The sequence below is a fragment of the Pterocles gutturalis genome, unplaced genomic scaffold (assembly GCF_000699245.1).
Source record: "Pterocles gutturalis isolate BGI_N339 unplaced genomic scaffold, ASM69924v1 scaffold23422, whole genome shotgun sequence".
NCBI classification, from domain to species: Eukaryota; Metazoa; Chordata; class Aves; order Pterocliformes; family Pteroclidae; genus Pterocles; species Pterocles gutturalis.
In genome coordinates, this window is record NW_010108556.1 from 38,838 (window position 1) to 66,585 (window position 27,748).

The 27,748-nt window shown below is 44.0% G+C and overlaps 1 protein-coding gene across 1 annotated transcript in view; it reads left to right on the plus strand.

Annotated features, from left to right (window-relative positions):
- The window catches only part of LOC104461197 (cadherin-4-like), a gene marked incomplete at its 5' end in the record, with an annotated part of 86,319 nt that overhangs the window by 32,000 nt on the left and 26,571 nt on the right, over positions 1-27,748 (plus strand). The window contains 1 exon segment of the mRNA XM_010072682.1: positions 15,659-15,796. Coding sequence (XP_010070984.1) covers positions 15,659-15,796 — 138 coding nt within the window.

Below are 27,748 nucleotides of genomic sequence, written 5' to 3' on the forward strand. Positions count from 1 at the left end.
TTCTACTGCTGATGGAAGTCATTATCAGCCATTATCAACTTTAATTAATATATTCACATTATTCAAATCCAGGTAGAAAATGTTCTTTGGCATCAAGTCTAGAGTAATGTGGTTCATGGCATTTGTGCTGCTGGAAAAAAGCAGCTGGCAACAGGGGAGCGATGCTGGGGAAATATGCTGTTTAGACCCGGGGTCCAGCAAATAATGTGTCCTGTAGATCTCACCCATTTTCCACGCCATGTGTACAAGAGCTGGAAGATCTCATGATTCTGAGGGATATTCCTCTTCTTGGTGCACTGCTTCTGCACCAAAAGAGCTTTGCTGTTGTTTGTGGCATCTCAGTTGTCTCCGTAGCAACCAGGGTAGTGCTGGGGAATACAGAATTGAAGATGCTAGGAATGAGCTCTGGTAGCAAATGTTCTTTGCTATGAAAAATGATTGAAAACAAACAGAAAATATGGGCTAAATAAACCTCTGCTAGTTGTAAATGGAACGCTTCTTGAAAATTTCCATTAGACCTTAGCAGCTCTTTAAATAAATAACCAGTAAGTCCCCTTCCATCTGAGGATTTCCATCTGTTGATTTTGTTTGTTTGCTTTTTTCCCTTTTATAAAAATACCAAGGCCCAATTCTGCCACGTGCTGCACACACAGCCCCGGGGAGCAGCACCGGCCATGTGGGGTTGAACATCCCCTTCCACTTGAAAAAGAATCAGAAAAAAATAACATCAAGCAAATGCACAGACCCTCCCAAACCCTGCCTGTTGCTCCAGAAGCAAATCCATAAATCCCTGAATCCCTGTGCCCCAGGAGCGTGGCCAAGCCCTGTTTAGCCCCCGGGAGAGAGGGGAAGATTTCTCACAACCAGATACTCCCCGTTCATCCGCTGCACTACACCTGGCCCCACGCAGCTGAGGACAGCGAGCTCCGTTTCATGGACACAGTAAAACAACTGGGAAAACTGCCTGAGGCGATGCTCCTGCATCCATCGCATCCCTTCGTGCCCCCTCCAGCACGCCTGACCTGCTCGCCTCGTCTCTCTGCGGGCAATGCCAGAACACCTGGGCAATTCCCCTCCCTCGGGTGGGCACCTTCCAGCCTTCAGACAGCCTGCTCTGTTTCAGATGGAGTGGTGACAGTGGGATCCCTGCGATGTGTGTTGTGTTTTCCCCTTCAAAGCGAGGGGCTGAGTTCGTGTGGGGCAAGGGCTGTCCTCCGAATCGATGGCTCCATGGGTTTAGTGAGAGACCTTAAAGACTCCAAGTAAGGGCCTGTTATAGCTGGTTTGAGTTAGCACTTTGTTTCAGATAATACATTTCTAAACCTGGGCTGTTCTGACATTTTCTACGAGAAAAGAGAAATAAAAAAATCCATATAGCTCCCATTAACCGAGAGCGAGGTAAACACTGCGGTGAGTGGGATGAGATAAAACCTTTTCACCTCTGGGACACAAATGTGAGTGCAACTTCTGATAAAATTGAATACATTTCATGATCTCACCTTATTCCCCACAGGGAGTTAATCCGTCTCACAGAGATCTTGACACATCCTTATCACAGCCTCCACCTTCTTAGGAGAGACCAAAGACCTGAGTCCTGAATCCCTTCACACCCTGCCTGAAGAGGATGGTCCCACCAGGTCCCTGTGCAGCCCAGTCTTACCGTCTTATCAGCTTCTAGTCCTCTGCTTAACACAGCACAGTTTTGCCTGAGAAGCAGAGGAAATAAAGCAACATACATCTAACATTCACTTACTGTAGGTTCGTACACCACCTCCAGAACCTGAGATGAGAAGCTCTACAGAAGTTTGACATCATCTACTGCTGTAGGAGTAGGAGAAGCGCTTATTTTCTTTTCAAAAGTACAAGTCTCACCAGTATTTAGGAGAGCATTAGACTTGGAATCTCATCAGCCCTTTCTAAATCTGCTGTAGGGGTAAGACGTTAAACTAAACTCTGAAGAAAATACCGGCGCAGTTTTGGGGACATTTCCCTTGTGTTGTACAGGGAGATCATAGAGCATGGGGTTGGTTTCATTTGAATTCCACATCACAACCAAAGCAAAAATACTCAGTTTTGAGAGATTCCTCGTAGCACAATATACCCTTTCCTTGATAATTGTCAGAAAGTATCAGGACTAGAATAAGGACTGTCGTCTGCAGCTAGCGTAGCCTGAAGGGATCAGAGCTAGCGTGTGGCAGCCTGAAATGGGATAAGATAGCCCAGGCTTGCTGCAGGTGAAAGGGAGCACGGACACAGGTCCTGTGGAGGGGCTAAGGGCTGTAAATCCACACCCCAGCTTGTCTCAGAATAATTTTTTTATGTCCCTGTATCCTTAGTCTGCAGTTACGTTTTGCAGGGCTAGTTATGTCACAGAGTATAAAACAATTAATTGCTGCCCAAAACTTACAGTGACTCTAGTTACGTGGCAAAAAGTTTCTTTTTGCTGTTAGTAATTTTGCTCAGGAAACTCAGCATCTCAGCAAAAGGACTTCTGTGCATAAAGAAGGCTTAAAACTGTGTTCAGCATCTCAAACCAGACTCCCCAAACTGATGAATGCCTCTGAAAAAATAGTCTTGATTCTTCTGCCTGTTCCCCATCTGAGAAATGGGGATAATTCCCAGCTCACAGAAGTTTAATGAGTATGAATTTGTCAATATTTATACCTACAAAGAAAATAAAATATGCCGGCATTATTTATAGCATTTCAGCGAGCTCGTCAGAGCAGCATCATACATAATCAGGTCATGGGTTAACAAGGATTAATTATCTTGGCAGAATTATGCTTTGCGATTTTTCATTTCAGTCTGGTACTTCTGAGTATTTTATCGTGTAGGCTACTAAGTTCGGGGTCATTTTGCGTCTCAGATGAAATTCAGCTCTTCCCTACATAAATGTTTTTTAAGAGGAAATGTGGTCAGAATTGGAGAGGACTGAAATGCTGAAACTCCCTCCTGCAGCTAATAGCCAAGAAACCGCTACATTCCTCCAATTTTGTACCTGCAAGAATTACGTTTCATCACATAAAGAGGGCTGGCAAATTCCTCTTCCATACCTTGTGGCAATGTGAAGTTAATTCCGTATTACGAGAACCTGGGAGGTTGTCAGGGGGGTCTCTGCGGTGCTGGCTCCTTTATAACATTGCCCCTGCGGGGATGGAACCTGCTCCTGGTCACTTAAAGGTCTTTGACACTTGCAAAGATCCTGTGCATCCTTTAGTGACAAAAAACTTTGAAATTAAATGCTGCTTGATTAAGGCCCTGATCTGAGAAAATTAAATCCTGCCGTCAGTTACCGAAGTGGCTCGTGGCGACTGATCCGTCCTCGTTTTACGTGCAGTCACAGGAAAGGGTCTGAGCTGCCCTGCCAAGGGTCTCCCCCTGCAGCTGGGACATTTCAGGATTATCAAAAATCCTTCCTGGTCCACTCCTTCCTCTTTCAAATTAATTAAATTTCATGTTTTGTATATCAGTACCCTTCTTCTGGAGTACCTTTTAAAAAACTGTTCTGGCCAGCCCCTCTCCTCCTGCCGTTGCCATTGAGCGGTTTGGTTCCTGGATGATGATGATGATGATGATTGCTCTTTGAGTAGTCTCACCTGGAAATACAGTGACTCTGCTAACGGAAATCTGATTAAGGCTGACAGGCCCAGTATGGGAAAGAAAACGTCCCTGCTCATCACAGTGAGTTCTCGCAGTGGCACTCTGCCAGCCCGGCTTCTCAGCCATTTAGTTTATCGGCAGTTTTTCAGGTTATCATTAAGCCATTCATTCCTGGTCCTCACTTCTCTGGTTTTGCCTCTTGTCTGAAGCCTTCTGAGCAGACAAGACATGGAGCTGTACAGGTCTTCACTCCCCAAAGCAGAAAACACATACCCTGGAGGGTGCTGAAGTCCCACTGAAGCTGGACACCCGTGGAACTGGCATCGCATCCTTCAGAAGGTGGCTGCAGAGCCTCTGGGTCCCCAGCGGTTGTTTCAGACCTCGGTGCAGCATTTCTCTGCTGGGCACAATGGAACCCAAAAGATGCAGACATCATCACCAGAGCTAAGTTTGCCCAAATGCCCTGCAGCCACTTGCTGTTGCAAACCTGTGATTGCTGAACACAGCAATCAGTATTTTCTTGGGATCTCTCTGTTTCTCATTCCCCAGATGTACCCCACGGAGCAGAGAGTGCTGAGAACATCAGCAGGCTCCACGGGAAGCTCTGCGCTATTAAGACTGCTCTCTGCAAAAATTTTTTTTATTTTGGTGGCCTTCTTTTTGTTAGAGTACGCATTCAAATCCAGTAATACAATGTTTAATAAAAAAAATCTTTCTTTTATATTTATCTTCTACATCTACATATAAACACTAGGATCATTAGCTTCTGAAAAACAGCGGAGATGCCTCATTCTGAGAAGTACAGCATTTTATCCTCCATTAATCCTGGATCTTGTTCAGTGAGTGATTTGTACCATCAAAGTGGTTGTAGCTGTGGTGCACTGGTAAGTTGTCACTACTTTTATTACCCTATTTTGCTCTGGACTTGCATGGTTTTTTCCATCAGATTCAGTCTGGATTGTATCCCTCCTTCTGCACCAAGACACAGTACAACAGCCAAGTGTTGAATGAACTGCGTGGCTTTATTCTTCGTGTGTTACATCTTCGGCTTTATTAATACATACAAGATGAACAAGAACAACTCTCGTTTGTGTTCAGATGTCTTTTGTTTCATGTCGTGAGTCAGAAATTCCAGCCAGCTTGAAATCTCCAGATCAGCTTTTGGGTACTTTTCCCACAGCACTGAGGATCTTCTCCTTTGCACCTGTTTTCACAGACAAATTGACTTTTCTGTAGTCAGCAGGGCTTGCAGGTTAGCTCAGGCATCCTCCCTGTGGCAGGCGGAGCAGGGCTGGGTCGGTGCCATGCACAGCAACTGTACAGCTGCTGCCATACCAAAGCGGTTGGCATACATCTGTGGGTCTAGGGCTCAAAGCTTGCAGAGGAGGAGTTTGCAGTGGAGGAAGAAGGCAGGAGGTTTTGCCGTGTGTCCCATGTTGCTCGATCCCTGCCGCTCTGGCAGACCCAACATCAGTGATGCACACAAGTCATGGCACCCTTCCATGGGGTCTTCCAGCCGAGTCTACGCTGACTTAACCTGCCCGGCTGGTCATGTCTGGAGTATCTCTGCAGCACGGGAATAGCGTAGCCCTCTTCAAAGCCAGGGAAACAAAGCCATTTGCAGTCGGAGCTGGTTTTGACAGAAGCCCCCACTAGTATTTCCGATTTCACAACCAAGCTGAGTTTCTATTCCAGTGATTCTGTCAATCACATCGTCTCTCAGCAAATCAACACAACATGACCCTACCCATACCGGGTAAAACAGCTCTTAAGGGAAATACAATAGGGAGCATCTCACATTCATCTCTTCGCAGTTATTTGACTGTTTTCCACTCACCTTTCATTCTGCCAGATTTAATTAAATCAGCTGCTTTTCCAACTCTAACCTGTTCCTTCACCGTTTGGATGTTCTGTTCAGTTCATAACGGTGAAGGCGTATGTGATATGCAGCTAGTAAGGACTTAGCCAAGGTATTTTCTTAAAAAAATTCTCAGCAATGAATAATAAATGACACCAAATTAGTTATTTTATCCAGACCATACAGAGTCAACACAGTACAGATTCCCAAGACTTGGCTTGTGCTCCTGACTACCATTAATTTTAAAATCCAGGTTCCTGGTGTTGTACACACCGTGTGTATACGTACAGGATTAGAGGACATGGTTTGAATACGTTATGTTGAATATATTACATTGATTTTATTTTTTTAATTGCTGCAGTGGTAGAATTTACAAAACCTCATGCTCCTAAGAAGAAAAAGGTCTGACTATAGCAGCGGTGTCACGAGCGTGGAATTTCAAGCCTATCTGTGAAAATGAGACCAAGTATAAATTATGAGCAATATTATGAATATTTATTCACCTACGCTGATCTTCTTGATGATCTTTTTCAAGCTTCCAGCCTGACAGAGCTTAAAGAAGAAGGCAGTTTTACCTGAGTTGTGAAAGGTTTTTTTCTTCCTCTTTTTAATCAAGTGAGATATACCAGCAAACAAATCAGGCTGATAAAAACCAGAAGTCAGACTTACAAGAAAAACAGCTGTAACAGCTAATGGCTTAAAGCAGAGAAAGTAGGAAAACAGCATGTGGGGCTAATGATGGGTGGTTTTCAGGTTTCAGAATACATTAAGGCATTCTCTCTGTTTATTAAATTGCTCTGGCAGCATTTGACAGCAAAGGTTTTATGGATTATAAGAGTGCAATGGACATAACTAGGATTATTTTTTTTTTCCCTAAAGCCTGGCCTTTGGGTAATCACCAAGAAGTTACACGCTGTAGGAAGAACTTGGTTTGCGCAAGTCCAAAGAAGGTCATTTTTTATTTTGAAAAATGTTTCTCAGATTGTTGTTTACTTTCCCTTCTCGTGGTCTGCCTGGGGTTTGGGGGTTTTTTTCCTTCTCTCAGCACTCACTCCTTATGTCAGGAAGCGGCAGACACAACCTGGAAGCAGCATCAATGTGATGCTGCCACGTTGACCAAAGGGCACCTCTCCGCGGCGATGGGTGCCGTGTGACCACCTGGACATTGTACTATCGCTCGTCTCTGCCTGTCCAAGAAAAGCCAAATGTAATTTCATGGTTTTACAAAAATTGCCTCAGCCAAAAGCTGGAAGGCTTATTCCTCAGGTCTCTGTTTAAGTGCTTTGCAAGGTGACCTGGCATCTCTGGGGCATAAAGCCTGCAAAATATTGATGGGAATTGAAAGCAGTGTCCTCTGGGTCTGAGTTGCTTCTTTTTCTGACAAGATGCAGAAAAATCCCGACTTCTGCACCAGTCACCACCAAAGGGTGCTGGCAACGGGTGCTGGTGCAGCCTTCCTCGGCGGAGGGGCCGAGTGCTTCGGCAAACGAATGGATTGCGTTCTCCTGATATCACTGTGAGATAAGAAAGTGTTTTCATTTCATTTTGAAGTGTTATTTTCAATTTCTTTGAGGCACAGAAAAATTAAGTGACCTCCTAAAGGTCACTTGGGGAGTGTTTGGGAAAAATGCAAAAGAAATCCAGGTCTCCCAAGCTGCAGCCTGCAGCCTTAATCACAGCCCGACTCTGGTTTGGCAGCAACTCAGGGGCTGTAGTCAGAATCAAAATACATTCTCCAATATATTCATCATATCTGGTTTTTTTAATAAAATTTATTTGCAGCTTATACCAGCTCACTGTCACCCCCTTCTATGACTATCCGTGGTGGCAATCAGAATAATTTTCCTTATTTCTTTCCTCCTGGACTTATGTTTGATCTGTAGGTTGGGTCACTGAAGAATGAGATGTAACCTGTTTCTAATTATTGTTGTCTCATTATTAAATGAGCGAACCATATGGGAAGTTCACTAACTGACAGTGTTTCTAAACAGGGATGTCCAAGGACAGAGATACTGCCACAATGGGATTTCTGATAACAGTTTTGATAATAATTCAGATAATAATTTAGAGCCAGAATAGCTTCAACAGACTGTGCACAGCCCAGGTGCCTTTGTGGGACTCCTTGAGGGACAGAAATCTATGAGGTTCCTCAGTGACAGCATCAGTACGTAAAACATTTTAAGACTAGAAAAGAAATGCTACAGAACACTGGTTTCTTTTTGCTGTTATTGTTGTTTTCTTACTTATCTTCTGAAAACAGCCCAGTCCTTATTTTCTGTTTGCTCCAGGCATGGTGTCTTTTTTGCCAAGGCTCAGTCAAAAGAAACAAAAAATATCCCAACAATGTTATGTTCATGTTATAAAATTTCCTGAAACTGGAAAATACTGTCACAATCTTAAATACAGAGGCACTATTTACATTTTGGGTGAACTTTAAAGAATGAGAGCAATTTTAAGGTACTGTTTCAGATATGAAAAAGATTCCGTGGGCTTAGCAATTTTTCGAGCAACTACATTCCAGTTTTGACAAATGTCTGTGCTCAGATCTCAGATAAAGAATTCCATGACCTCTAATCCCCACCCTTTGCGACCTGAAATCTAGAACAAGTATCAGGTTAAGCGGACCCTGCGTGGCTATTAACCTTGTATACAGCACATATCAAAACATGCTGTTGCCGTAAGTGGTTGCTGGCTGGGGTCAGAGTGTGGCAAACTCTCTGCGAGATGCGTTTGGGTCAGTTGACTATTTCAGTGGATGTATTTTCCAGTAGGTCCTTTTCCTTGGGCAGAAGTTGCTGCATTGATATTCCTCATGTGTTCCACCGCAGTGGGGTTTCAGCTTGGGTGTTTTTTCAAAGTCTTGACAGCCCAGGCTCAGTGTCTGATCCCTCAGGAATAAAACCCACTAAAAATATATATATGTATATATATATTTGTATATCAGATGAATGTGGTTGCAGTATATTGCACTTGAATACTGGCTTAGTATTACTAGCACCAGGCGTTAAGAAAATCATGAAAATTATCCACCTGGATCCCCAGTCTGTGTTACCATTTTCAGTTATTTGTCTGCTGGGGTTTTTTTTTTTTTCTTGATTTTGTTTCGGGGCTTTTTCGTGTTGGGAGTATATATTTCTGAGCTTCCCTTTGTATCCCTGACAACTAGCAGATCGCTTTCTGAGATGAGATTCTCAGTCAATACCGCCGCTCCCCGAGCTGGCTGTTCAGCAGAGTCCTGGCTCTCACAGTGAAATTCGGTGGATGAGCAACTCCGTTTGGGTCACAGATCTGCTGTCCTGGAGGCTACGGGGAGATGCAGCCAGGATGCTGGAAGGCTTTTGGTACAATTGCTAGGGTCTCCTCTGTACCCGGCACGTCCTTTGGAAAGGTTTCCACTTTCAGTGTCTGAATAACACAAAAAGAGGCAGCCGGGGGCAACAGCCACTGAACTATTTGGTCTCACGCTACTAAAAGGCCAAACAGAGTACACTCCTGAAAGACTTTCCGGCGCTCTTTGATTTTGTAACCTCTCTGCGATAAAAAGATCACATTTGCTTTTTTTCAGGTAACTTAAAGCACTTCCTTGTGCTTTCATACGAAAGCTCAGTTCCCTTTTGCTGGGTGTTGTACCCACCACCAGAAGCTGTTTTGGTTTCAGAAGCTTCTACACAAAAGAGAAAATCACTGCTGAGCTGGAACGGGTCCCATTGACACCTACACGGGAGGTCCAACACCCGCCCTTGGGAGAGGCTGGGAGAGCTGATGGTGTGTCTGCTGGTGCTGAAGGGGTTAACATGTGTCAATTGAAATACATTCAAATACTGTCCTAAAGTGCAGTAGCATAAGAGAGGAAAAGATGAGTAGTGGAAAATGTGAGATCCCTTGGGTTACAGGTGCTGGGAGGGAAGGTGTTAAAAAAAAGTTTTAATTGCTGGTTGTTAATGAGGCTGCCAGGTGAAAGCTGTTAGAGGCTGATGGTCACTATAGGTGCAGGGCCAAAGGAAAATCCTGAGGTTTTAAAAATGGGGTCCCCTGCCTCGTCCCAGCCCTGTCCTGGCAGGAGCGAGAGATACCTCTGATAGTAGCTGGACCTGTGTCATGAGGTTGAGGGGGAGCAAAGCTGCTTCTTTCCAGCTCAGGCAGCAGCAGCTTGTGCGTTAAGAGTCATGAGCCCAGGGTTCGATGTCTGCGAGGGTGCTGCGTGCGTGACACGATGCTGCGCTCCATGTAAGAAATGAAGAGGTCAGGTTGTATCGAAGGCTGCTCCACGCTGGCACACGGATGAAGCTCACTCACCACCACCATCGTGGGGGGGGGACTGTGAAAGGTGTCGGGTGCTCTGGGAAAGCTGCCTTCTTCCCCCAGCTCCCAGACCAGGGCTGGAAAATTTCTCCTGGAAATCTGGGTTTGTGTCATAGGGAGTGTTGAGGGATAAATGCTTTAAAAGGTCTGTCTGTGAGCTCTGTTTAAATGATGGCTAGTTAATTCTTTTTGGGAGAAGTATTTCTGCTAGAGGCAAGTGAGTGTTTGGGGGGAGTTTGTTTATTTGTTTTCAAAGCAGCTTTCCTGACTCTGGTACAATATTTGTTACTCGTGTGCTCACCATCAACTATCTTACACCAAAAAAAGTGAACATCAAAACTCCCTTAGCATGTAAAGAAATGATTTTGAAAACAAGCAGAAGAAGATCCCTTATTCTTCTCATTGGTATTGCAAAAGTGGGGGGGGGGAAGACATAAATAAAAAGAAGATGTGAAGATAGCCATGGGAGGAAACAGGAATTAGATTTTCTGTCTCCTTCACCAATAGATTCCTACTCAGTACATCCTACAGCAACATCCTGGTAACCTTGTTTGCTTTACCAGATATGATGCTAAAATTAGCTAGTCAGATATTTCTCAGGAAGTGGTAATTACTTGGACAATATTTGTACAGAGCTTTGAAAAATGTAGGTCCTAATTTTGCAAACCCTTTGTCCACACTGCAGATTAATTTAATCACATAATTACCACATTTCTGGACTTTGGCATCCACAGCTACCCAGCCCTTGTGTGATTTATAATAATTGCATGTGTAAAACAGGAGTAGCCGTATTCTGAAAAATACTATGCGTGCGCATCTGAAAATTGGGATCACATATAGCACTTCATTACTAGGACTTCATTTTCAAATACTTTGTTCTTTTAGACTCTCTTTTGTTTATAACCTCCCTCAGCAAGCCCATGCTCAGCTCAGCCAGGGATTTGAGACGGTGTATTTTGTGCCAGCCTGTATCTTGATGGGGAGAGCCGCTTGCAATAACTGTAATTTTCTTTGGGGCACCTATTCCTTTGTGTGTGCCGATGGAATGGGCTGGTTCAGTGATATCGATCGGTGTTAAGTTTTAAACCATTTTCACACAAACAGATTGTGGGATTTGGACTGAAAGGAGTTTTATTCTTTTTCTTCCTAAAAAGTTGTTTGCACACAGAGAATGCTGAGAGATCTGACTTTTGCTTTAGCTCAATTTGTCATCGTTTCTAGATAGACCAAAAGGATTTTATTCCTAATTTAATACATTCCTTTGGACATTTTTACTCACCAGATCCTGTATTAGATTGTTCCAGCATCTCGCTCCCTTAGCGGTGAAGGACCAACTAATTTCCACCCTAAATTTATTCATGGCCAGTTTGTATCCATTTGTTCTTGTGTCAACATTGTCCTTTAGTTTAAATTGCTCCTTTGCCTTCCTAGTGTTTATCCTCCTGATGTATTTATAGACAGCAATCATATCTGCTATCAGCCTTCATTTTGCTAGACTAAACAAGCCAAGCTCTTCTGGGCTCTTCTCCGGTGATGGGCTCTTCACTGCCAGCACCTGGTCGGATCCGGGTTGCTCAGCAGTGAGTACAAGGGCCCTGGATTGTGCACAGCATCCTGATGAGCCCTGGCTGCTTGGCACAAGGAGTTAATATTGCCGTATCTGCAGTGCTAATACCGCACACCATGTGTTTGCCGACAGCTTTTGTCTCCTGCTCAGCGGCAGGGAGATGGTGGGACCTGGTGCCAGTCCTCCTTGCTCCTGTCCAGCAAACCAGCTCCCAGAGAAGTTCTGTTATGGGTCCCTTGCTGCATTATCTTGTATTTTTTATTATTAAATCACATCTTGTTTTGGTGATCTACTTCTCAGGTTACCCTTCTTTCAAGCTGTTGCTTCTTCCTGTACAAGGCGCTGCTGTCTTCTTAGACAAGCCCTTGGTCAACTTCCCATTAACCAACTTAACCCTTTTCTTCAACTAATTCCCACCTTCTGGAATTGTGCTGATGTCTTTCTTTGTGGCACTGTGTCAGATGACTGACAGAAGAGCAGACAGATTAGGTCTGCTGCAGTTCTTTTCATTATTCTTTCCTTCATATTTTTTTTCCTTCAAAAGCTCTTCTTAGTCTTTGGGTCAGACTAAAAGCTCTGCGCTTATCAAGATGAGCTTTTTTCATTGCTTTAAGTAAAAGCAGCACATTTGCTTTCCTCTAGTGTGAAGATTTGTGAGATTTATAAAAAATATCAGCCACAGGACCTCCCAGGGACTTCACTGGGACTGGGTTTTTAGTCTAGACCCCATCAGGGCAGAGCCTTATTTCTTTAGTTCCCCAACATCAGCATCATAGCAAACATACAGGAACTGTTCAAGTTCTCTGGGTTAGGACCATTTTGTGTTACCTCTGTGCTGTGGGCTCTGCTCTGTGCTATTTAAAATGTCATTTTTATAAAGAAAGAGAAAATGAGAATTATTCTGTATGATCGAAATCCCATCAAGAAAACGTCTGTCATGCTTGGAGGCATGGGGCTGCCTTTTTTTCTTTTTTTTTTAATAGTTGTAACAATAATAATAATAATATTAGGACAACAAACTGAGTTGCCCCTGGAGATCTTGTGACAAATTGGAAGGACATGTTGAAGTTGATGAATAGTTCAATAAAATCAGCTTAATGCACAAAAGCAGAAAGGTTAGCTACAGAAAAACAACAAAAAAAAAACCAGTAATTTGTTACCTGCTGGGGCCAGTCTTGCTGTAGATTGGATTAGTTATAAACTAAAACTAGGTACTTGAAAGTACCATCCTTACATGCCCACACTGGAGCCTTTCTGGTGGATGGGTGGCAACCAATGCGTAAGGGTTGGACACATCTCGGGCTACTTCCATTTACATGGCTTTGTCTTCTCTACAATTTTACATACTGACCAAGGTCATTCTCCAGGTCAGCCTGTGCTTTTGCTCTAAACACAATAGTTGTGAGATAATTGAGTTCTGCTGTAATTCCTCGCATTGTTTCCACTGGGCTTGGACACTCTGCACCTGCTAGCACACGCGCAACGCTCCTTTGCCCTCCTTCCCCTTTTCCCATCCTTACGCACCAGCTCTTTGTGGATGGCACGTTTGTACATTACTGAATTCTGGGCATTTTCATTTTTGGCATTGTATTATCTGATTGATATCATCTTTCTTTAAAATTTCTTTAATTTAATGTTCTGAATTTGTGCGAGGTTTTTTTATTAACACTGTGCTACGATGCTTACTGAAAGGCACGTTGTTAAATAAGAAAACTTTATTATAAATCTGAGGTTAATAAAACAGGATCTGTGAGAACAGACACGCAGGAGTATGTCATCAGAGTATGTCTAATTTAATAAGAAATAAAATGGTGAAGTTAACAAAACTTTTAAATGAGACTTTCTAGTCCCTTACCCCCTCTTGTATGAGAAAATTCATTTTTCCAGGGGAAGCTTTGGTGAAGAAAGGAGCTGAAGGCAGCGGGAGGTTTGCAGCCTGGGTCCTGGTATGAATCAGTGCTGTGCAGACGGAGTGTGACCTTACCCAAGGCCTGCACTTCCCTCTCGGAGTTCCGATTAAAGTTTTCCTAACGATGTCAGGAGTTTCAGGATGGCTTTGACACGGGAGCGGCGCTGCCTTTGCCATGCCGTAGCTGGAGGTGACGGTCCCGGCTTGCTTGGGTGGGCGCATCGGGAGCGTGACCCAAGAGCCCGGCAGCTGTAGGGGGCCAGGCTGCAAACTCGGGAAAATAGAAAAAAGCAGGTTAAGAAAGAAGGACCCCTGCTGAAGGAGGACGTTTCATCGCCCTCTTGACTGATGGAAAGTAAGAAACGTTTTTTTCTTTTCCTGCGGTCGCTGCTGAAGCACTGGAGCCTTTTTAGAATAACGTGCGACAGCTCCGCTATCGAAAGGAGGATGCTCGGAATTGCGTGTCTCCATCTCGCTGCAGTGAGCAACATTAGAGGTGGCTTTGCCATTTACATGCGCTGTTGAAATGGAGTCTCTAATGCTGGCCTCCGACCTGTTTTTCTAATATATGTGGAGTCTGATTGCTGCTATTTTTTTAAAATATCTTCCTCCTCCTCCTATGATTTAAACCTAATTTGGCTCACAAGTGTTTCGCCTGCTAGGGAATACTTCTGTCAACCTCCCAAGTTGTCTATAAGAGAGAATAAAGAAGGAAAAGCTAAATATGAAATAGAAATTACATGTGCTAATAAGGACATTTCTGCCTTTCAGTTACCCGGTGCTTTACAAATGGAGTAGTGAACGGTAACTTTTTGCATGAGGAAAAACAAGGGCTAGCAATAGTTTCTCCCTCGTGTTTCATTATACAAGGTGGCAGGAGATAATGAAAGTGCATTTCCATAATAGATTCCAGTTGCAAGGTGCTGATGGATCCCTGTGTGTGATATCTTGTCAATTTAGCAGGTTAGTATCTGTCAATTAACAGTCCTGGCATCAAGATAAAGCTGAAATTCAGATCTCTGTTATTCTGGCAACTCAGAAGAATTAAAGAATTAAAGGTTTAAGCCAGTAACAGCACTTCGAGAACGTTTATGTAGCAGTAGAGAGGCTAATTGACCTAATTCTTGCCCTTTGAAATTTCTAAGGACATTTGACATTTTACACACGCCTGTAACATCGGCACGTGGTCGGAGCGGCCCTGGAGTAGCCGAGCTGTGTTCTGAGAGCGGGAGCAACCCAGTCTCTCCTCCCAGTCAAGTCCCTCCACTTGGCTTTGCACAGAGCTTTTCTGCGTACCATCGTGTCTCCGTTTGGTTTTCACACCCTTGGGGCTCTCTGATGCCCCATCGGAGCCTCTGGGTCCTTGTGTCCCAGCTCACGGCCGTATTTACGCCTTGAACCTTAAGGAGCTGGGGTCGTGTTTAGCTTTGCCCTGAGTCACGCTGGTTGGGGCTGGATCCCTCCCTGGTTCTCGGTGCATCGCTTTGCCCATGTTTCAGGAGAGGAGCCTTGCTTTCATGTCTGGCTCTAGCGTGCTCCGTGTACCCTGAGCACGATGTGGATAGACATCAATAGTAAACTCTGCACATCCAAAGGAAAACTTCTTGTTGAGGCCAGTTTTAAAGATTAGGAGGCTTTTCTCAGTGCAGGGAGATATTCATAAGGAAAGAAACATCTTAGGGAGATGTATGCATATGCAAGATCAGATGCCCTCTCCTATTTCATTCAGGTTTCTTTTCCAGTCCCATTGACATACAGCGTCTTCTAGAAGAGCTGTGATGTGTGGGGTTTATGGCTGGCTCTGTAAGGCTTTTTCTTTGAGACACGTGGTGTTTGGGGTGCTCAGGAATTTAAATCAGTTCTGCTGAACTTTTGTTTATTGCAGTGAATATTTTTTTTTTCATACTGGATTTAAATTTTCCTTATTTACTAAGGCTGTGTTAAGGACTGAAGCATGGAGGGTGTTGTAACTATCCAAATGCTTTGTGGGGATCAAACTGTGTGAGCAGAAAGGGCTGGAGGGCTGACAGGCAATGTCACTGTCAGTTTTGGGGGGTATGGTGTTCTTGGTGCTGTTTTCAATGAAAATACATTAGCAAAATTTTTACTGGTTTCCGGAAGACAGAAACTAATGTTGCCGAAAATGCTTTAAAATTAACAAAAATGTGTGTTTCAATCAATGTTTGGTTTTGCCTGCAATACTTTTATTTTCTCATAAAACAGGTTATATCCACCAATCTATGCAAAAATCCCTTCAAAAAAGTGATATAAAATTTTATCTGTCTTTTTTACTAACATTTTGAGGCCGACTAACTTCTTACTCTGCCTTAGGATTGCACTTCTGTAAGGAAAACAAACCCAGGCATTTTATAGGCTGCATTTTTATTTCTCATCTTTCCTTTTCTTTTTTTCTTTTCTCCAGAAAGTTCAGCAGTATATAGTCATTGTTCAAGCGACAGATATGGAAGGAAATCTTAACTATGGTCTCTCAAACACGGCAACAGCGATCATTACGGTGACAGATGTGAATGACAACCCCCCCGAATTCACTGCCAGCACAGTGAGTACCGATCCATCAGCACGGTGATGCGTGGATACACAACGTGTTTGTGTCGTCTCTCTTAGCTGGTTTGGCAGGGGGGGGGGGGCGGGGAAGGAGGAAAAAAGGAGAAGAGCAATTCACGAACTGGCAAGACTATTTGGCGACCAATTTTGCTGAGGTACTAAAGGAGCTGAAATAATGTGGCCAACAGACTATGTCTGATTGCCCCAAAGAGGATACAGCCATCTCGCAGCAATTGGCTGTAGACATATCGGAGTTGTTATTACTTATGAGCGAAATGCTGAGCAGTAAGAGATATTTTGGGTTTAGTAGCTCGGATATGATTTCAAGGAAGCAGTAAATACTCTAAATGGTAACAGGTATCTGGTAAAATTTGTATTTCGCTGATAACTCTAACAGATGTATTTGTGCGTGCTGGCAGTAAACGTGTAGACATTCCTCAGTACATCTGGATTTAATCAGCTAAAGATCTTTCTTACAGTAGTGCAGTATTTCTCTGTCCTGTTCTCGTGTGCTCCAAGTTGCTATTACTGAGGGAAGAGGGGAAAAAAATAAAGAGATTGCAAATGGCAAATTTTTAGAGCTGGTTAAGGTAAAAATGAAAAAAAAAAAAAAAGAAGAAAAAATGAAAAGCTGGAAGGTGAAGTGATGTGGTCTGGTTCTTCCTAACCTTCATAATCCATAGCTATAGAACATCCGAAATGTGTGTGGAACAGAGCAGTACAGAGGTCTGCATGCTGGGAAATGAGAAATCCTGTGTATCCACTGTCTGTATTCATATGAGGGTCAACAAGGAGCAGTAAATAATGTCTCTTAAACTGATACCAAATCTTTAAAAATACAGAAAGTCTAACTGCATTGTGCTCAACACACTGAACATCCTTTGAGGAATGTTTTTATTATTTATATTATGCTAAATTTTCATTCCATCTTACAGGGTATGCAAATATTTATTCATGTTGTACCAAAGTTTCCCCTTAGTTATACCCTTAGAAACTACGAATACCCAGCAGAACTCAAGGAAGTCATGCAGAGCCCAATTTATGCTCCCATGGACCCAGATCGGCTCCGTGCCAGCTGCGGAGTCTAGATCCTTCCCTCCCATGGCCACTGGGACCGGGCTCACGGTTGCCATGTGCTCAGCGCCCAAGCAGTGCCGGCATTTTCTGATGAGGTGACTTGGACCTAGATTCTCAGAAGAAGGAAGACACTAAATTCCTCCTGAATCAGCAAAAAACGGGCACCCAACACATTGTCAGCTCTGAGCATCAGTCTGCAGCCTGCCTTGCTGCTCCAGCGAGTACGGGGGGTGTAACGTCAGCACGTGTGGATACACCAAGCCTTGTATTGTAAAGTTGTCATCAAATATCTCCTGAAGTGTGATACATACAGTTGTGAAGAGCCATAAAAATCTGGTACCAGTCTTGGGCCATGTGGTCCTTTCTTCTGCCGGTGTGGAATTGTTCTCTGGAAAATTTTATAGCAGCCAATCCTAGAGTTTTCTGTCTCCCAGGCTGTGGGACTATCTACCGCAACAGTGCACGTGCCCCAGCTTGATAAATTTGGGGGGGACAGTAATCTGCTGAGTAAATACTACTTTAACCTTCGTTTCCGTGAAAAAGGAATGACATCTAGTGGCCATGTCATTTCAGCACAGGTTGTTCCAGATGACCCAGCTTGCCTGGTCCTTGTCTCCAAAGGCAAGTTAGAAACGGAGGTTTCGGGAAGCGGGATGAGCCGTGCCAGGGTTAGTCCCACACACCCATCATTGCCTTCTGGAGGGCAGCATCCCCCCCAGGGTGTGATGGATTTTAATGTCTTTCCAAAACACTTTCCAAAGCTGAGTCTGATGGAAGGTGAGATAATGGGAATTTGCTTTCAGGTGAATTCAGAGTATTTAATGTCTCAGTGTGTGTTAGACCTAGAAGGAGTAAAAGTCATCAAGCGAATTACCCATAGGATTGTGTTAAATGGATCAGAAAATGCTGCTCTTCCTCTAAGCAGGGTTGATGCGTACCATTATTTCTTGAATTTCAGTCGCTGAAGAAAGAGGTTTGTAAGGGCCAAAGGGCTTTACACAGTAGCACATGGGACTTCATAAAGATTTGAAAACCAAGGGTGTTTTACAGTAATATTTTCTGATTCTATGGAAACAAATATCTTTTATATACTCCTAGGTATAGCCAGGGTGAATTTCACTTGAATATGAAAGTATAATGTGGTTTTTCCCTGGCTGGCAGAGAGAACAGCATCAGGCTGCCGAGTCCCTTTAAACCTGAGCTGCATCTCCTTGCTGTCCTCAAATAGTCTGATCTGCATTTTAACACCTCTAAAAAAAATTGACAAAATCTCTTTCCAGGAAATGTACAGCTCCTCAGAGGGTAAGAAAGCCCGTGGTCTCTTTTGAGACTGAGGACTGCTTGGAGAGATGTGGTATATTTTCATTTAAAATAACTTCTGTATTGAGATGCTGTTGTGAAAACAAGATGGGCTGAATAACCGGAATTGTGCTTTGCTCTTGGAGAGCTGCCAGCCAAAAGGAACTCAAGCAACCCCATTCAGCATAGATACTTACAAAGGCCCACCCTATAGTGCTCCGAAATTACCTGTCATTCAGACAGGGTGGTTTCAGACTTAATTGTTTCTGGGTAAGAATGTAGCTCAGGAGGACACTGCACCATGCTGGTGTCACAGCTCATGTATTCAGCAGCAGGAGTGTAAAACTTAACAACGGGATGGGAGAGAAGAGAACAGCCACTGTGGTGGTCAAGGAAGTCGGGTCACATCTGTAGTTGGGCACACCATGGCAGGGGGTGAAGAGACTGCGTGCACGGACCGTGTGGGAGTTTGGACACAGATGTACAGAAGCACACATCCACCGGAGCGGCTGACCTGCGGAGGTACGTTGGTTAACGGACATCCCAAATACCAGATGGGATGTGATCAAAGTGTAGTGCTAGATGAGAAGTGGAAAAAGAACAAAATCACATGGAAAATCCTTAAATGTACAAATTGAAGATACCCTAGAATGTCTTTTTGCTTCCATGAAGATGGTTCAATGTGGGTTTCATACCCTGCAGAACATCACGTGCAAGGCTGGGGGAGGATCCTGTGCCATAGCAGGGGAGAAGAGGCCCCACATTCTCATACAAAGGATTCTGAAATTATATGAAGGAGAAAAATCACAGTCTCTGGACAAAACAATTTTGAACTAAAGCCTGCTGTTGACTCTCAAGTCCAGTGTCCATCAGCAAGAGCCGTGACCAGCCCTGGCAGTCACGACCAGCACTGCCTGCATCAGACTGCGAGGCGCTGGGGCATGGCGAGGACGAGGTGACCTCCTCCAGTCCTTCCCAGCTCTCTTTTTTTGTGATAGTGAATGTTTTCTTGGTCTGCGATGCTATCTGGCCATACTGAGAAGCATCAGAGAGCAGCTGACAGTGAGGAAATGTCTCAGGAGAGACAGCTCGGGAGTGGGACACAGGCAGATCCGCGCCAGAGGAGCGGAGCAGCCTGTGAAACGCCGTGAACATCGTGGGCAGCTATTTTTGGGCAATTTTAATGGTTTAGTGCAGGACTGTGACACAGGGAAGGCTGCTCTGGCTAGCTAAGGGACTTCAGCCCACTCTTTCTGTGGTGTTCTTCATGGGGCATTGTTGCTTGCAAAAATAAATGGAGAGAGGCAATGCTTCCCTCTGCCGAAGAGCAGAGGTGCGGATTCTGGGCACACAGAGGTGACACCGTCTCCACGGTGTGCCCAGACAGCCCGTGCCTGCAGGCTCTGGGTCAGATGCCTTAGAAAAGGGCAATTTAATCCCCCAGACCCAAGTTTTCCATGGTCCTTAGGGAGTGGTTAGCTGTGCTGGTTCATTTGGTGGGTTTTGCATTTGCCAAATCAGCAGCTGGTGTAAAATAGTGAAATTTTAACTGGACTGTGCTACAAAGGCTTTGTAGTAATTTTTACTGGGAAACTGGCTCCATAACTGTAACAAGATAAAGGCACTGGAATCAGTGTGCCCTCTGTTATCCAGAGTCCCTGTTACTCATAACAGGGTCACATCCTCTGACATGTCTTAATTATGTGGGAATTCCTCAGCCTCCCTTCAAATAGTTATCTCTTGTGTGCAGGCGAGTTGCGTTTTTTCTGTATTAATAATAGATCCAGAGCTGAGCCTCTGGCCAGATGCTCACCTCAGATACAGAGGAGGTGCGATGAAATTAGTGTTGGTATTTTGGAGATTAAAAGTCATCTGAGACACAACAATGCTGGATAGTCTCAGGTGAGATTTTATGCGAGGTGGAGGAATCTTTTTTTTGCTCATGGAAGGAATGCCCTTAATTCCAGTGAAATCTTTTAACTCCTGTCAGGCAGGGTGCCCTTTCCAGTCAGACCCATGGTACCGTTAATAGCCATCCAAGGGTTTCCACTTTATCTAGGGAAATGCATAATCAGGGGGGAGGAGAAGTTAAAGAAACCCAAGCCTACACTTGACTCATACAAAGTCTATTTTTATCGTATTCAATCAGGAACAATCAGGCGCAGAGTGGAGACGCAGATGAATTTGCATGATCAGACTTCTGTGTCTTAAATGTTAATTAAAAGTTATTTTAAATTTGCCTACTGTGCAGAACTTGTTTTTATAGTAGCCCGTGTAAGGGAAATATTATTTCGCAGCGCTGAAGTGCTCATGATTAGTTGAGCTTGTGGATTCTTGGGCAAACCTGCCTGGCAATCAACCTCTCCTTTTTAAAAAAAAAAAAAAAAAAGGCAAAAAAGAAACTGGGCTATTCAAGTTCTTTAAGCTCCTGAGCCTTAGGAGGTCTTAGTTAAAGCTACTTTAAAATTTGCCCTTTGGCACTGCTTTGAGAATCTCCTCTGCCAAGGCTGAATCCAGTGGAGCATGTTTTAAAGAGACAGCTCTAGGACCGCATCCCCTTCCCTGCCTCGCTGGCTCATCTCGGTGCTGACTCCCGTTAGGACCAGCCCTAAAGGTTTAGGACCAGACTGTCAGGCATGGGTGGGTGCTTCCCAGCTCACAGTGCCCGGGCAGTGGTGACTCTGGGAAGGACAGTCTGGCCAAAGGCTGTCTGTGAGCTGGAAGCAGAACGGCTGGTACAGAGTAGCCCCGTGCATGGGGAGATGCTCGTTCTAGCAGAGGGGATGTGTTGCTGGGTAAGGTTAATCTGGTTACAAAGTGGATTTGGCTAATCAGTGGAAGAGCAAGTACTTTTTGCAAATACATTGGAAAAAGCAGTTCTTGACAGTTTTTAACTAGGCTATTTAATTAACAGTGTCAGATCAGGCTCATCTCTGGCTGCTACAGTAAACGCCGAGTTAGGAACCTGGGTTGTGCTGGACCGAATGGTCAGCGATGGGGTCTGCAGAGTGAGGAGCTCGGTGCTTCCTGAGCAAACTGACATGGAGAGAGACCCAAGTTCAAAGGGTTTGGTTTTGGCACTGCACTGCTCAGCCCAAAGTCTGACCTTTGTCTGTGCAGGTATTCTGGCTGCTCCGAGTGCTGTGGGAAATGCCAATGAGCCCACTCGGAAAAGTGCTTTGGAATTGGGAAGTGAAGCAGGCTCCAGTCCATCACTGCTGTGCGAGTATTGTCCTTTACCTTAAGTAGTTCTTCATTCTCCCATTTTGGTGTTTCCTTCCCATTTTCTCTCCCATCTCCACCTCGACCGACTGGTGCGCATCATTTTGTGAAGCTAAACAAGCTCTTCCAACCCCTTGCTATGTTAAAGCTTTCTGCTCCCCTGGTTATCCTGCTAACCCTGCTGTGCACCAGCCTCTGCTCGGATTTCTTTCATTTGACCAGATTTGTATTATCTAGACGAGATTTTTCAGTGTCTTGAACAAGAGCACTAATATTTCCTAGGATCACATTTGCCTTTTTCAAAGCCATGGCACAGAGCTCCCTTAGTCCTTCTGCTCTGTGAACTTGCCAAAATTTGGGAAAAGCAAACAAGCATAAGCCAAAATTGTATTCCTTCTTCTGTGTGCATTTGTTCCCGTGCTAATGCTGTTTGAGGACGAAATATAGCTGTGTGTCAACCAATGCATAAGCAGCACTGTCCAGAGCTGCAGAAGTAGCTGTGAGCTGTAAAAATTGGACTTTTTTTGCAAGTGGCAAAGCTTGGGGTGAATGCCTCACCTGGTGTCCAGCCCCCCAGGGTGAATCCTGCTGAGCTCTGTCTGTAATGGTGAGTTCAGAAATAGCAAAGAAAACCCTCAGCTTTTCCTCCGGGCTGAAAGATTCTGACTTCCAAACGCCTGCGATGGAAAAATGTAAATAGGTCGAGTTTGGAGAAATTACTTTTAACGGTGGTAGGAAACCAAAACATGAAACCAAGTCAGCCTGCTGGTGGTTTGCGGTTTCCTAAGCGCGTTTATAGCCAGATGTATCCGGAAGCATTCAGTACATGTGAGCATTATAAGAAATCCCCTTTACGTACATGCTCACATTTTACAAATTAGTCTTACGCTGTGAAGGGAGAACACAGCAGGACCAGGATTTTGGTGGGATTTCCCACAGACAGAAAAATGGACCAGGATATGTACCAAGGGCTGTCCTAAGAAGAGGTCTTACCCCAGCTGAGCCAGGGGAGGTCAGTGGAAGTGGGTAGCAAACTGCCTCCCAGGACCTGGGCATGTGTCCAGATCTGGAAAAAATCCAAGGCTTAAATCTTGAGCAGGGTGTAACTGATTTCTCAGCGTATAGATTAAATGTGCTTGTGAATCTGTCCCTTTGCCCGTTCAGGTTTCACGGTCCCCATCATTACACCTGTGCCATTCAGAAAGTCTGCAATGACATTTGAATATAGATTAGCCTGGATGCCACCGTACTTTAAAATGATCAAAATGATGCCCGTGGCATAATTTAGAGGCAGTTGTGACAAGAGGCAGAAATCAAGGTGAACAGCACAGGTCAGAGCAACAAGGGAAAGACCTAATACCATGCTGAGAAAATTTACAGGACTGTGTTGTTGTACAGCTGAGAATAAACCCAGGAGTTCTGTATGGTCCTGCAGACAGGCTTTATCGTTAAAAATCAATTGTGCTTTCATGGAAAATCCCAGGTGACTGTATTCACTTGCAGTTTTGCAGTCAAACCAAAGCTCCGCTGAACTATGCAGCAAAGCTTGGACTGTTACAGAGCTGTCATCGTCTAACGGAAAGAAATTATCATACTCAAGTGAATCGACTGTGCCCAGTAGCTTTTGGGTACGTAAGCATCTACCTAATTCTGTGTGCTTGTCAATTAAATACATGGTTGGTGAAGTCTAAAAAACTACAACTCAGTTTAGTTTTCCTAAATAAGAATTCAGCATTTGTGAGTTGAAATGGGCTTTGTGCCTCTCATTACATCGCAGGTCCTGATGAAAACCTTTGTCATGAGCCGGGTTGTTAGGTTGGGAGGTAGCGATAACAAATGGAGAGACCAGAAGCAGGAACTCTGTTCTTTCCTCCCATCCTGTCTCAGCCTTGCCCGGCACTTGCCACACCAATGCCAAGGGTTTTACCACTGCAGACGTGCAGGTTGGCCATGGTGAGGAAAGTATTTGTGTCTTCATAGAAATAATTTACATCTTTTAAATCAAACTCGCCTTTGGGTGTGGATCCTGACCTAAATGCAAAGCCTGCCCAACAGAGCTTGGGAGCTGTGGTGCCCACAGAGTTGATTCTGATAAGGAATGCCCGGGATCCCCAGCTCGGGTGCAGGTTTTGGTGGGCAGGACGGCTCTTCCCAGGCACAGCGACCTGGGGCACTTGGAGGCTCTTTCAGTGCAGCGCTGCGGAAAATGAGACATGCGTCCTACTCTCTTGTGGGTGCTCCACTTTTGCTCTTTATCGCCTCTTTCATCTAAAATGCAAGGTATTTCTCAGTTTATGAGAAAACAATAGTTCCCCATGTCTTAATGAAAAGAGCACCAGCCCCTTCTGTGATTTCTGGTGAGTCTTTGCACCAGTGTAGCACATGATGGAAAGGATGAAATACCTTCGAGACTACTTGGTGTAGTCTGCAAGATGGATAGACAGATACAAAGATGTATATGTACAAATACACAAATATAGATACACATAGATTCAGAGAACAGATAGATACCAATAGAAGGCCAACAGTCATCAATAATCTCCAAGCCTCTACTCCCAAATAAATTGTGGTTTATGTGAACTATTCCATTAAATAATGTGGGTATATATGCATTGATATAAAAAAATATGGTCTCCTTGATAGAAGTCTCTTACTAATAGACCCCATTAATCAAAACCTAGATTTACAGTGGCTCTTGTTTTGTTTGTTTCCTTTCAGTACATTCATTTTCAAATTATCACCAAATTAATCATGTCCAGTGCTTTAAACCAGCTGCTGTTTGGTGAAACCGTTCTGGTTCCCCTCCATTACACTGAGCGTTAGTTACTGAGGCACAGTTCAAGGCTCTGCTTTAGCCTGATTCTGTCCTGAACCTAATTGGAATCAGCTAGATTCTTCCTTGTAAATGGGTCAGTCACACAGAAAAAAACATCAAATGTAATCTTGAGATTGAAGAAAGGAAAAAAAAAGGACAGAAAAAGAAAAAAAGAATATAATTTTATTTCTCTTCATTGATACCTGCCTGGTGGTTAAAAGAAGGATTTAAATGAGGTCATTAAACTTTCCTTGGAGACAAAACCCAGACCTCTGCGGTAATATGATTAATCAAATATAAAAGTGAAGCTACCCTGAACGAATAACTCATTTTTATAAAATATCTAATTACTGAAATGTCGTCTGCTGCAGAAAAAGAAAGGGGGGAAATTAATTGCAATAACAATTCAGGAAGATAAAGTTTTTCTGAATTAGGTCTACACAAGAAGCTAAATTGAGTTGATTAAGTAATTTTGGTTTCAGGAACACCCTTAATGGAAGTTGGTAGTAATGAATTTTTCAGACCTCAGAGTTAAAAATTGCAGAAGACCAGTGATTTGAAAAATGAGAATTATAGTTTCCTGACAGATTTCTATTTTCTGTCACCAAAAAAAAAAAAAAAAAAAAAAAAGGGATATAAAAATATGCTCTATTGGTCTCTCTCAAATTGGACACATGTACTGCTTGGTGTAAAACCAAGAATAACGTAACCTCCTCTCTCGATGCTGGAGAGCACAATCTCGGCCAGTTAGCGCTGCAGCCCCGCACAGGAGGTAGAGCCCACGCTGCTGTCGTGCCCTGCTTCCCACCGTGCGAGTGGCTGAAACCCAGGAGTACCAGCACCACCTCTGTGCCTGTGCACCTCACCCACCTGTGCGTGCAGCACGATGCTCCTTTCTTTGCAGTGCTTTTAGGCAGCTGTCGTTCACGGGGTTGAGCAGCACGTGCACATCCATCAGCAGCATCGTAGCGATAATGCAATCATTTTTTTTGACGTTTGGTTTTCTAGCCTGCTGCTTTGTGCAGTCGAGTTAATATTAACAGAACCCAGATGATAACTGTTCGCTGGCAGGACCAGCCCCGACCCATGCGGTGTGACAGCACCTATCAGCTATCGCTCACCGTAACCTGTTTGTCATGAGCCATTGCATCTGCAACGCCTGGCAGAGCTGGGTCCCCTGGTGCGGTGTCTCGTTTTGCAGGGATTTGTCTGCTCCTTGTCCGTCCCTGTTTGATGTCGTGGGATCTGGGGGAGAAGCTGTACCCACATCCCCACCCCACGCCTTCCATGCTGCATGGGGGAACTGTCCAGGGAGGAGGAGATGCTGGAACACGTGTGAGCAATGAAGTGTGGCACAGCCAGGTGTCGCTGACAAAATTGCTGTAGTCAAAGGAAATGTCTGGAGAAATAGCCAAAACCTTTCCTACTCTGATGTGCTGTGATGGAAGTCACCACGGTGTCCCCCATCTTACAGATCTACCCACACCAGCATTGCCTTGCTAAAATTTATCTGTCTGTAGCGTTTTCTCAAATTGGAATGATTTTTTAGTGATCATGTACCTCCTTCTGCTTTGGGGTGCATCTTAAATACCCTCATTCTCCTCCTGAGCCCAGACCTGCCCTTGGAGGGGACGGTTCGGTCACCTGAACGCAGACACCCAGCACCGTCGGGGGGTCCCTGGTTAGGCAGGACACCCACACAGCCCTGGCAGGGACATCTCCACGTCTGCCAGGTGTCCCAGGCAAATGTCCGTTTGTAGTGGATTATTTCATTATCTTAAAAGTACACAGCATCTCAGGCACTGACACAAGGCTGAGTAATTTAAATGTATTTTGTAACTCCACTATTGCAAGGCACGGAAATAAATCCCCTTTTGAAGTTGGCTCACTTCCTTGGGTCAGCAGGTTCTTAATTCTTCAATATTCTGTTGCCTTAAAAACAGTTGCTTCCAAGGGATGTCATTTTAAGAGGATATAAATCTGGAATTCCATTAAGCACATTTCACTTATGAAATCTTAGTGACATACGAGGGGGGGGGGAAAGAGATTTAGCAAAGGATTTGGTAGCACTGTGAGTTTTCTCTTATCAAATATTCCTAACTGTCCAGGATGTCTTAACACTTCCCAAATGTAGAAGAAAGGGTCAGAGCACAGAGAACAGCCAGAGTTAAAATCAGAGATGACAGTTAAAAGGTTTCATGTAGTTTTTTTGAGCGTGGTAGAATTTTTCAAACTGTTCAGCTTAGTGCAATAATGTGTTTTAATTGAGAAAGAAAAAAACAGAGAAGAAATAATCTTTTTTTTCTTCCTAAATTTACAAGTATATAGTGACTCCCTCTTTTCTTTGACCGAATATCCTCCCATTTCTCTGCTACACATGCTTTGACTTTCATATGGTAAACAAAGTCCAGCTCGCTCACTCGTTTTCGGTGAGAAGCCTCTTTCTCCTGGCAAGCCTGATGAATTACACAGCATTTAATTGAGTCCTCACTCCATGCTCTGCATTGCTGTAAGCAGGCAGGCATGTACTTTTCTGTAACGCCAGATTTTAGAGGCAGTAAGGACGTAAAAAATTGGCCATCATGGCACCAGCTCAAAAAAAAAAAAAAAAAAAAAAAAAAGTTTTATGTCTTTAAACCACAGTAGCAACACTTTTAGAATAAAACATGCTTCAGTGCCTTTCTCCTTCAAGGATGCTCTGTGCAGTCAGGAACCCTGCTTATGACCAGACCTGGTGGGTTTTCCAGTGCCTAATTGTGGTGTTCAAATATAGTAATTTAAAAAAAAAAAAAAAATCCCCCGTGTGCTAATTCTGGGACTAACCTGGAAACAACCGAGATTTCAATTGCAGTGCAGAGGAGGTTGGAGCAGGAGGCAGCATGCCGGCTGGCTCAGCTGCATACGCAGGAAACTTGTTAAAAATCTCGGTACCAGGATTATAGCATGCAGAAAAAGTTCAGTTTCAGTGCTCTTGAAATTCTCCCTTTCACAAATATCTCTTTTTGGATCTCAAAGGCACATGAGCAGCTTTTGTATGCCTTAAAATCTGAAAAAAATCCAATTAAAAACTCGTTATGAGAAGTTGGCAGTTAATAAGCAAATCCTAAACCAGATTTATCAGCTTAAGGCCCTTCCTTATGAAACTTTATTACAGGTGCCTGAATTGAACCATCCATCTCACCAGGAAATGCAGAGTCAGACCTGCAGTGTGGGTTTTGTTCGCTTCGGAGCTGACCTCTGTCGCACCATTTGTGTCAGCCTGCTTTACATGGAAAACAGGAAAAATATATTTTCAAAGTTCTGTTCTGCACGGCAGTTATTTGTTACTTTGCAGTTTGATGAAGAAGAAATTGGAGGCTTGACGTTCCAGCAGATGAACTAATGTAATTCTCTGGCGGTTCAGGAGGGTCCATGTGTTGGACCGCTGTTGGCCTTTGTGACAACGGAGCTTTACAACCGGTTGTTCTTTTGGCCTGTTTCTCCACAGCTGTACAGACCTGTTGAGGTTCCTCAGTCGAAGCCAACACAGTGCAG